The 12,179-nt window shown below is 38.0% G+C and overlaps 1 protein-coding gene across 1 annotated transcript in view; it reads right to left on the bottom strand.

The window, feature by feature from the left end:
* Window positions 1-5,443: 5,443 nt before the first annotated feature.
* The window catches only part of loxhd1a (lipoxygenase homology PLAT domains 1a), a 46,869-nt gene continuing 40,133 nt past the window's right edge, over window positions 5,444-12,179 (bottom strand). Inside the window, exons 38-42 of the mRNA XM_084746509.1 lie at window positions 10,285-10,470; window positions 9,053-9,223; window positions 8,017-8,155; window positions 7,570-7,725; window positions 5,444-6,245 (exon numbers count right to left, since the gene is read on the bottom strand). Coding sequence (XP_084602635.1) covers window positions 5,765-6,245; window positions 7,570-7,725; window positions 8,017-8,155; window positions 9,053-9,223; window positions 10,285-10,470 — 1,133 coding nt within the window. The 3' untranslated portion in view covers window positions 5,444-5,764. The remainder of the gene's footprint in view (window positions 6,246-7,569; window positions 7,726-8,016; window positions 8,156-9,052; window positions 9,224-10,284; window positions 10,471-12,179) is intronic.

Below are 12,179 nucleotides of genomic sequence, written 5' to 3'. Positions count from 1 at the left end.
GGTGTGTCTGTCGTCGCCTCCTCGTCGGGCGGCGAGCGCCAGCTAGCTGAGTGTTTTAATTCTATCATGCAGCTTTGACATTTTTGCAATACAGTTGTACATTTACCTTTGGGTTGGTGTCGCGTGTCTTGAAACCGAGCCCAGTGAAAGTTGAGTCGTCGTGTGTGTGTTTAAAAATTCTTAAAAAATAGGTAGAAAGTGTTTTTACCAAAATGCATTTCGTCACGGTGTAGCTTGAGCCTGCAGGTTCACGTGTGCGTGTACGTGTGTGTGTGTGTGCTTAAAGAATGTGTCTAACCACAAATGTGAGTGCAAATGTGAGCGTGTTTGAAAGGGTTCGAGGCAACACCTAGACGTTAGCTCGCTGTAGGTTTAATAGCATGGCCACTGGATTTCTTATACAACACAAAGCCAAAAAAAAAAAAAAAGGATGAAAAAAGGAAAGTATCAGAGCAGAGCGAGGTGGGAGGAAGATCTAGCTGCCCTTGTACCTGTTTCTTCATCTGGCGCGGGGCCAGTGGCAGAACAGCGTGTGCTAAAAAATGCATGTTTCATCGTCGACTTGGGCTGTTAGCTTCGGTAGCGTTTCTTCGATTTTAAACGGTACAGAGATGGCTTTGCATGACTTAGTTAATCTGAGCTGTGACTATCTTCTCGACACTAACAAACAAACAAACAAAAAAAAAAATGAGCACGGTGTCAGTGGCTGCTCCCCTGACTTGTAGCGTGTGTTCATCCCTGTCCTCCTTCGGCGGCAACGATGGGATCCTCTTTTTGATGTTTACCTTATTGCCTAAAGAACAAGCACATGTGACAATAGTTATAGCAACAAAAAAGGTTTTTCCTCGGTATTGCATTTGCGTTGGTTTATATTTAGGTATAGATTCATGCAGTGTTTCAAGCAGAGAGAGGAGCTTGCGTATTGATCTTGTGTATTTGTGTGACAGACCTCCCCTCGTGGTTGCTATGCTGGTTGCTATGCTGTATTGCTAGAACATGTAGAACGTGGTGCGACGGAGGCAGCCTCCCTCTCGCAGTGCACACAGACACGAGACGCCAACAACAGCAGGACGACGTTCAGGCTGTTAAAACAAGTCCACCGGTACGGAAGACCATTTCTGCCAGTAACAGAAAAATTATCCTCATGGCAATTCAGAATTATGAGATTAAAAAAAGTTGAAATGATGAGATAAAAAGTCAAAACTATAAGATAAATGTTAATCATGGAAAAACAATTGACTAACTCATGATTGTGCCTTTTTATTTCATAATTATGACTTTTAAATGAATCGTTATGGCATTTTATCTCATAATTTCTACTGTTTAATTTCATAATTATGACATTTTATTTCATAAATATAACTTTAACTCAGACTTTTGACATTTTATCTCATAATTATGACTTTTAAACTTCTATTTATGACTTTCTTCTTTTTAAATCTTATAATTATGACAATTTATCTGATAATCAGGACTTAAACTCATAATTATGGCTTTTTATTTCATAATTATATGTTTTTTTAATTACTCATAATAATTATGCTTTTTTATTTTACAATATGGCTTTTAACACATAATTATGAATTATTCTCAGAATTATTAATTGTTATTTCATAATTCTGACTTTTAAACTCATAATTATGGGATTTTATCTCATAATTTTGATATTTATCTGATAATTATAGCATTTATTTCATAATTATAACTTTAACTCATAATTCTGACCTTTTATTTCATAATTATATTGTTTTAACTCAAAATTAATAATATGATTTTTTTTCTCAGAATTTTTAATTATTTCATAATTTTGACTTTTAAACTCATAATTATGGAATTTTATCTCATAATTCTTATATTTATCTGATAATTATGGCATTTATTTCATAATTATAACTAACTCATAATTTTGACCTTTTATTTCATAATTACGTTTTTTTTCTACCTCCTAATTATGACGTTTGATCTCATAATTAGGGCTTTAACTCATAATTCTGACTTTTAAACTCATAATTATGGAATTTTATCTTAGAATTTTAATATTTATTTGATAATTATGACTTTTTATCTCATAATTTCTACTGTTTATCATAAAATAATTATATATGTTTTTAAATATAATCATGACTTTAACTCATAATTCTGAATTTAAAACTCCTATTTATGACTTTTTGCCATTAATAATGTCTAATAATTTATCTATAATTTTTTCATCTCATTACATTTTATCTTGTAATTAGGACTTTAACTCATAATTCTGACTTTTTATTTCAGAATTATTATTTTAACTCATAATTTGAATTTTTCTTAATAATTTTAATCTCTTAATTTTGACTTATCTCATAGTTGTGACATTTTATTTCACAAGTATGACTTTTTATCCTATAATTATGACACTTTATCTCTTAATTCTGACTCACTAAGGGGCTATTTTTTTCTTTTTGTTTGTTTTACTGGCAGAAATGGGCTACCATACACCCCGCACCAGTTTTTTTTTTTTTTTTTTTTTTTTTAATTTCCAGGGCCGTCGGTGTTAAGGCTGCCTTTAGGACCCTCACTGTCCTATGCACTGTGATAGTAAAAAGGATCAGACTCGGCTCAGAGACTCTTTTAGCCTCAGTGGGCCGACACGGGATCAATTAAGCAGGATTACTCCTCCCTGTCTGGTGCACTGCCAGTGTTGACACTGCCTCCTCCTGTAGTGGAGTCATCCGTGATGAAGTTTTCATAGTTTACACAGGGTGTTGTCAGTTGAGATGCCTTAAGTATTTAACAATCATAATTTATTACTAACTGTAGATATTGTGGGTATGTATTTAATTTTATATAGTTTTTTTTTGGGGGGAAGGGGGGCGACTGAATCATAATTTATTTATTTAGAAATAACACAAAAATGCTATGAAAAAAACTATTACCTCATTTTTGCATTGTTTTAAATGGGAATGCTTTGCATGCAGTTGTACTTTTTGGAACACTAAAAGTTAAAGAAAAAAAAAAAAAATACGAGCCCTGCTGTTTGATCTCCACAAAGCTGGCTGTGCGATGTTTACTGTCCAAGGCTGAGCTACTGAGCCCGCTCTCCGTCTATCTATCTATCTATCTATCTCTTTCTCTTTCTCTTTCCTCTGTCTTTTTCTATCTCTTTCTCAGTCTCTATCTCTCATGTGGTGCTGTGGATCTTGGTTACATTCCATTCAATGCAATTTCTCTGATCCCCCATGCTGTGATGTAGTGGACAAACTGCAATGAAGTGGTTTTAATTTGTGTTTTTCTTTTTCCTTTTTTCTTTTTTTTTTGCACTCACTTGTTTAAATATGGGAACCCTCTCACTGGCAAAAAACTTAGTTTAGATAATTTAATATTATCACTTAAAAGAAAACTCTGGCTTTTATTTTTTTTTTTTAATGCTCTGCTTCTCACAATGCACTATGGGTCTTAATAATGATCATCTGTGAAGCATGTTCCCGCGCTTTAACTCTCTTTGTATCGACCTTTTTCTCTTCTTCTTTTTTTCCAGAATAGTTTGTTAGACTTTAAGCATAACAAGTGCCTCGCTTTAAGTGTTAGGAGATATTTCCATACCACTCAAACCATTAATAACAATCAACCCATGAAGCCACCATGCCTTATTGGTTGCATAATTAATTAAAAAGAATGAGACAGGTGTCTACAAAAGCCATTATCCTCAAAATTCAAGTCCAAAATAGCTGTTGGTGTGTCGTGCTGAAGCGTTACATATTGTGGAAATAGTTCTATAAAGAGGCATGTTTCACTGTGGGCTTTGCAAACACTTCAAAAATCTTCCTTGGTTAATTTTCTCTCTTCTGTTCCTCCTCTTTTACTCATTCCTTTAATTATTTTACCGTCCATCTCTCCTCTCAGACTCTATCCTCTGTTTCCTTTCACAGTCTAAAAAGGAAGGCAAGGATTTTAATAAAGCACAACCTTTTTCTAAAAATGCATGTTTTCTCAGGTTTCAATATAGTCTCAATGGTTTAATAGAGTATGGTGAAAATATATACAAAGAATATAACAGAAAAAAAAATATGAATTTTGTTGCTGTTTGAAACTGAAAAACAAAGCTGAAGAGAAAAAAATATCCCAAAAAGTGCCAGTGAAAGGGCTGCCGCCATCCTTGTATGAAAATCTGCTGTTTAGCTGTGACTGCGCAATGTTTTTCAATATAGGATATTTTATCTGAAAATAGAACTATTTATCATTAATATTAAAGCAATAGCGCATTAATGGTGATGAGTGTGTTGATGAAGAAATGGATGAGCATATTATGGGTAAATGTTAGATTCACATGTGGTGGAATTTTGTACTTTATTTATTATTACTACTAATAATAATGATAATGATTTCAAAAAGTTGCATTGCTAAACCCAAACTGTTCTGTTTTGTTTTTTAATTTTAATTTTATTTCATGGCTTGTATATTATCCTTTTGTATGTGCTCTTTTTGTAATAAATTGGATAAAATGGACTCTTACTTGTTTCTGTGTCTTTTATATGATGGGGTATAATTTCACTGTTTGACACTTTAAAGGACCAGTGTGTAGAATTTAGTGGGCTCTAGAAGTGAGCTTGCAGATTGCAAACACTTCACCTCACTATAGTGGTCATGAAAAATGTGAAAGACCTTTTTTGAGCCAGTGTTTGGTTTGTCTGTTCTGGGCTACTGTAGAAACACGGCAGTTCAACATGGCAGTGTTCATGAAGAGGACCCACACCCCCCATAGGTGGAAGTAACTAATTACAAATACTCAAATTACTGTAATTAGGTAGTTTTCTGGGAGGTATTTGTACTTTCCAAGTCTATACCTTTACTCACACTTAAGAATGCACTGCAAAAATATTAAAATCATAATTGAGTACAATTGGAATTAATACGCTACCTTTCATCTGCATTTTACTGGCCAGTAAGGTGACCTGATCACAAACGAGCCAATGAAAACAAAGACATACAAATGAAATGTTTAGTTGGAGAGGCGACTGTGATATGAACGGTTAAAAGTAACTTATACTCTGAGTAGTTTTTGCACCAAATACTTTGTACTTTCACTTAAGTATATTTCTTATATAAGTACTTTTACTTGTAATTGAGAAATATTTTAGCAGTCCAGAGCTGGACCAAAGTGCGCCTGACCAACCTCCAAGCGGCTTACGCTGACGTCTCGCCAACCGCGGCTGACCTGTGATGCCATGGAGAGACTCTACAAATCTATGTATTCAGCTCTGAGGACATCTGTAGCTTCTAACTGAGTCTCTGTGCTTTGTGGTTTAGTTTCTCCACTGCATCCCTGTCTGTCCTTTCTATACTAGAGCTTTATCACTGAAAACTGTAAAGTAGCGGGCCGTTAAAAAAACAAAACCATCAAAAGACTCTGTGATGAAGCGCAGAGCCAGCTGATAAATCTTTGAGTCAAACAGGTTGAAAGCTGTGATTCTGAGTATCACAAGAGAGTTTAATCTTTTATAAAAACCTCCATTATAACAAAGCAACTGAACAAACCATCCCTGACATATGAAACGTATAAAGAATGGCACATTCAGCTCCCTGACCTCAACAATTATTGTCACAGTATTTCATTGCAGGCTATATTCCCCTGTAGTATTAAATATTGAACTGTAATATAATAAAAAAAAAACTATGAACATAAAAATCAGTCCCAGTTCCTGAGATATAAAACTTGCCAGAGCAGAATCTCTTTGGTCATTGCTTTGAAACATGAGGGCAGATCTCTCTGCAGTAAATAATACTTTTTCTAATATTTCGGGTAGATGACCCTGGCGATCTGCCCATCAGCTTTCTTAGCGTCCAGCCACTTCCCACACAGGAAGATAGTGGTGACGCCGTTGGCTGTGTTAGTGACTTCCACGCGATCCAGCAGCCAGCCAGGGGCCAAACCGGAGTTGTCGTGCTCCACCCGAACTTTCTGCAGCTCTCCCATGTCCAGCATCTCCAGCAGGAAACGGTCCGTCTGCTCGCGCTCGAAAAGGTTACGAAACTTCTGCCGCAGCTGCCGACGGCCCGAGTCTCCGTTTGAGCCGAAGACAGTGATGAAAACGTTGGCATCTGTACCTGCTCCCTTCTCGTCGCCGGTGATGACGATGATCTCGTACTTGACGGGCACCAGGCTGCGAGCTTTACTGGCGAAGCTCTCGATAGACTTCGTGCACTCGAAGGTCAAGAAATCGTCTCTTTTTGGAGAGCAAGGAATCAGGGTATCACAAGTGAAGATGTACCTGGAGGTAAAGATACAGAGAACAAAGAATTTAATTTGTTACTAACAAATAATATGATGGTGTGATTAAAATAAATGATTTAGGTAGGTAGTGTTGGGTACCAAATTCTATACTTTTAAGGGTTCTGACTGAATTATGTCAGCACTATCAAGTACCGATTTTGAAAGCTGTCACAAGTGTGGTTTTACTTGTCAAAACTTTCCTCAGACAACACTCACTGCAATATTTGTAATGTGAAATGCAAAGCTGGCAAGAAGAAACACCTGGTCAAACACAAAATATGTCTAAAAGCTGAAGAGTGTAGCGTGTCTGATGGCCTGAAAAACAGTTCCCCTGCAGCAGCCGCAGCTGACGTTAGCACACAAGAACTTGGGAAAGCACAATTAATGCACTGGAGACAGTTTTTTCTTCTATACAACGTTGCTCATTATTATTTGAAAAAAAGCAGCTTCTTAATAATCTTGAAAAAGTAAAAAAAAAAAGAAAAAAAGATAGCTCTACATCAATCACTGATTTAATGCATTAAAATACTCGACTACATAAAAGGCAGACATTTTATATACTTGTGTATCTTTACTTTAGAGCTTCTATTTCCAGTGTAAAGTAATCCTTTTATTTATTAAACTTTTTTTATAGCTCCCAGGCTTGGGCAGGCTTGCAGTGTTGGGCTTCAGACAGGTCATAAAACTTACTTTTTACTACAAAAAATAAAAAGAGAGACACAGTGCACAGTATGAGGATGTGGAAATATATTTCAGAATTAATTACATGTCAATATTAAATCATTTTGATACTTTGTGGGCACAACACTTACACTGCCAATGAATATGAAGTTAGAAAATTAAACATTTGCCTGATTTAAATTGACTTCCAGTATAAACCACCCACTTCTCATCCATCTCTACTATTAAGCTTGCTAAAACAGTATGTTTAGGTTTTTTTTAGTGTATCAAAAACCTTAGTATGAAATGCAAAAATAGCACACTATCAGGGAAAAGCTGATCTGTGGTAGTGACGACAGCATCATCAGCATAACAGGAAGGATATCACATGTGCCTCCTCTGAGACACAATAGCCTTAAATGCCCCGGTGACAGACTGACAGGCTGCAGGCTGTAGGGGTGGTTTGGAAGGGAAGAGGGACGTAGGGAGGGATTTTTACTTTGTGCACTGTGTAAAATGTCCTAAATTAAGTAACTATGTTGAAATTGAGAAGTTTGGACATATTTTTACTAGAGCAAAATACTATAATATAGCACTGGTACCAGTATTGGTTCAAATGTGAATGCTAGATGAGGGTCAATGAGCAGTAAATGGTGTCTTACTTGTTTCCCAGTTCCCTTTCAGTGACGACGACCTCCTCCACATGCCAGTAAACCTCCCCCTTTACTTTCTTTCCATCCTTGGGTGTGTGACCCAGGCAGATTCCAGCGATGTCCCCCAGGTTCTTGGAGGAAAACTCAAACCTGTCCACATTTCCCCTGAAAAGGGAGGGAAATGAGGATGTTAGAGTGGGCAGATATTCACTTTAATTGGCTCACACACACACTTTAAATTCATGCCACTGCCAATTTGCTCAGTGTCAGAATGAATTTTCTACAGGATGGTGTAATGTCATGATAGTGATGGTCTGAGCTTGAGCGCTCGGTGCTGCTGGGATTATCATAATAAGTGTAAAGGGGGAGTTACGGGGAGAGAAAGCACATTTCTTTAAGCTTTTTCATGCAAACAAGTTGCAGCTCATTGAGGTAATCTTGCACTCAAATACCTACCGCAAGAACCTCTTCTTCTTTGAGGAGTTCTCCATTACAAATTCTTTTGATCGGCCCTTCTTCCCCTCAAGTACAATCCAGGCATTTTCTTTGGTTTCAGCTTCATCCGTGTCTCCAGTTGTGATACAAATTTCATACTCTTTCAGGGAGAGAACATGGGCAGTTAAAGCAAATTGTCTCAGTTGTCCTCAAACAGAAATGTCCCTGCACTGCACCATTTCCACACAAAATATACAGCATACAGAAAGATGTCGTAGCACAAAAACAACGGGATCATCATATAATAATATGGAATCAAGCCCCATTTTTATAGTATTTATGATCCATATTTTTTTCTGAAATAGCCATTTAATGTATTTACATTCAGAAATTATCTCTCTGTAGTGTCATTTTCATTGTTAGTGGCGGAGTCCGTCATTCCATCACTGGAAATCATGTAGCACATAATCCACTGTAATCGTAATCTACTGTAATTATGTCGCCTTGTAAATAACTGTTAATGCAGACACATCGGTCCAACTGTTGCTACTTCACAATATAAGCACTGCAAAACACAAGGTGATTTTCACCGTGGAGCAGTTTGTTTGGCTGCATAGTAAACAGACACACCAGTCGCTCTTCTGTTGTATTTCTAGCAAAGTAGTTACTGTTGCCACTAGAATTCTGTGACCTGTCGTATTAAAGCCCCACTCCAGTGTATTTTGTTTTTTTTTTTATATTGCATTTTTTCTGACACATTTCCTGACAATGTTGATTAACCACACTGGGCAGCGTTGACTTGACATAAACAGCTGACTCCCAGCTTTTTATGTTAGGTCAATGTTGTAGGTCAATGATGTTTACCAATCTGGTTGCCATGGTAAAGGATTGTGTCTATTAAGAATGTTAACCTAAAAACGTCAGCTAACCCTGGCTGGAGTTGGGTTTTAAACCACACTTGCCGTTACCATGGTAACCGCAGATGTCACCAAATCCAGCAGGGCTGAAACCTTAAGAAAATGCAACATTAAAAGTGCGTTCTATGTTCCAGCCTTACTCGTCTTCTCGTTGAGGTCTAAGTAGTCGTTGTTAGCACAGGCCAGTTCTCTCATGATCTGTCCGTCATCGTCATTCTTGGCGAGCCAACGGTCACATTGGAAACGAAATGTTTTGTCCATGATGTCGTCCTTCACGTCAATATACTCCAAGTGCCACCCTGGAGCAGGACCTGGGGGTAACGGGATTCAGGAGACAAACAAGACAGTAAGTAAAAATGTTGTCAAGAATAATGAACCAAAAGTGATGCAACAATCCTTCAGGCCAGCGGGTAAAAAGCTGCATCAGCTCTTAAGGTTTCCTCAAAGCCAGACAGTTGTTAGTGTTGGACAGCAGCTCTATTATAGTCTACTGAAGCACCTGCATGGTCTATATGAAACCCAGCAACGTTCTTTCCTATAAAATTTAATGTTCAAAATGTTATTATAGGCATGGTAGATGAGATTAATCTCGGCTGCTAAGAGTTGTATGCTGGGCAGTAAGAGAAGTTAGCATAATGAGCCAATTAATTGCTAAAACGATTAATTAATCATGGAAACGACAATAATCTTGCTTTTAGTTTGCTTAAAAAAGTGATCTGTTCGTGATGTCCAGAAATCCTAAAGCCCTGAATGTTTCATAACATGTTGTAAAATAGATTTTTAAGTATTAAGGATTGCAATTTGAAAGGTCATTTAACTACTAGATGCAAGGATAATTTTCTGCCTGTTTTTATTTATTTATTTAACTAATAATATACTAGTAAAAAAAAATTTTTTTTTCATTAAATATGGTGTTACTATTAGTGATTATTATGTTAAAAAAGGGCATGACCATGAGGATAGAAGTGCTTTCTTATATTTTATGCAATATACAGTTCACTAATATTAAAATAAATTTACTCTGGGACATCTGTGCTAGTTAATTATGCTAATTACTCAAATTGCTCAACATGCAGCTCTTAGCAACCCAGTTGAATTTCATTCAATAGGCCTATTTATGAGATATCAATCATAAAAGTTCATAGGAAACAACATTAGTGGGTCCAAGAAGTTTCCAGCAGATTATTAAACTATCAAACTCAGACATGATGTCTGACTAATGGACGAGTGGCCAGATTTTTCTTGCGTTGTGTGATTATAACTTGAGGTGCAATTTTAGCAAGCAAACTGTAAAGCACTTTTCACCATGACAGAAAGTGCAGATTTTATCAGCCCACCATGCACAGTAACTGTGTGTGTCTGAGTGGCTGACCTGTGTTGTCATGCCAGACTCGTACTTTGGAGAGCTCTCCCAGGCTGAGGATGTCTGAGAAGCGAAATGTGTCCACCTGCTTGCGCTCAAACTTGTTGGACTTGCTGCACTCTTTCAGCGCCAGCGTCCCCGAGTCTCCATTCTCTCCGAATATTATGACCCACACGTTGGCATCAGTGCCTGCCCCTGAGGAGGAGACAGGAGAGAGTCACCAGTTTAGAAAGAATAATCAGGATTCATGCCTCCTGAGGTGTCCTGTTTCAACTCTCTAAAAACAAAAACATTGGATTGGATTTTACAAAGAACAATGTGACAAACTATGAGCCTGACATTATACTGTATTAACTAAGAATGTCACAGTCACAATGTCACAAATCTTAAAAAGTAATCCAAGACGACAACCCTACGTAAGTGAGTAGTGTTTTATGTTTTACATATTTTTCTTCTGTGAACAAAATACACAATATTTCAGTAACTTTTATGCTTTCTAGCCATGCCTAACTACCCCTTATGGGTTTAATTATTCTGCAACTGTGATATGACACAGCCATGAGGGCGAAAAGATGCTTAATTTGAAAATTGAATTGACCTTAAATTCAAGGGTCAAATCAGACTGTGGATTCTGAGAATCAAGACACACAAAGCATTAACTGTGCTTAAATGTTGGTTTACACTAATTTACACCTTCAAAATCTAAATTAGAATAATAACCACCTAATTTAATCAGTTATCATAACATATATTAAAGTTATAGTTAGTTATAGTTATCTCTGAGCAGTTTTAGAGTGTTCTGATTAGAGTGGCGACGATTAATTGATTACTTCAATTAATCAGTTTGAGTCATTTCTCAAGCTATGTTGAGATGTTGAGATGAATGTTTTCAGGTTTCTTTACACCTCTGTGACAGTAAAGTGAAAGCCTTTGGGTTGTGGACAAAATAAGACATTTGGAGACTTGGGCTTCGGGGATTAATCAACATTTTTCACCATTTTCAAGCATTTTATAGAGCAAATAACTGCATAATCAAGGAAATAACTGAGAGATTAATCTGTAATATTTGTTAGTTACAGCCATAGTTATAGTTATAAATTAATTGCACTATGTTGTAGATCCTTTAAATTGCAAAGCATATCATCTACTGCAAGAATTAATTGAAATGAGTATTGAGATTGGAAAGCACAGAGGAAAGTGATCAGCTAACAATCAGCCAAACTACGAGCAGCAGAGAAAGATGCATTCTCTGACTCAGCACATCTATAATCCCACTGTGCTTTATTATTTCCTCCTCCTTGAACCGCCACCTTATCGTGGTGGAGGGGTTTGAGAACCTAAATGATCTTAGGAGCTATGTTGTCGGGGGCTTTGCCCCTGGTAGGGTCTCCCAAGGCAAACAGGTCCTAGGTGATGGGTCAGACTAAGAGCGGTTCCAAAGCCCCCTATGGAAAGTTCAACACCAGGGTCAGTTACGTCGCCCGGATTGGCGTTACCGGGGCCCCACCCTGGAGCCAGGCCTGGGGTTGGGGCTGGCAGGCGAGCGCCTGGTGGCCGGGTCTTTGCCCACGGGACCCGGCCGGGCCCAGCCCGAAGGAGCGACGTGGGCCCGCCCTCCCGTAGGCCCATCACCCGCGAGAGGGTTCAGAAGGGGCTGATGCACTGTGATTTGGGTGGCAGTCGTGGGCGGGGGCCCCGACAACCCAACCCCAGGACATGGAATCTCACAGTGGGGACATGGAATGTCACCTCGCTGGGGGGGAAGGAGCCTGAGCTGGTGCGGGAGGTTGAGCGGTACCGGCTAGAGATAGTCGGGCTCACCTCCACGCACAGTCGGGGCTCTGGAACCCAACTCCTTGAGAGAGGCTGGACTCTTTTCTACTCTGGAGTTGCCCACAATGAGA

The sequence above is a fragment of the Lutjanus erythropterus genome, chromosome 20 (genome assembly GCF_056507025.1).
Source record: "Lutjanus erythropterus isolate fLutEry1 chromosome 20, fLutEry1.hap2, whole genome shotgun sequence".
NCBI lineage: Eukaryota > Metazoa > Chordata > Actinopteri > Lutjaniformes > Lutjanidae > Lutjanus > Lutjanus erythropterus.
The sequence above is the reverse complement of the archived record's forward strand: the minus strand, read 5'-3'. Positions and strand labels throughout refer to the sequence as shown.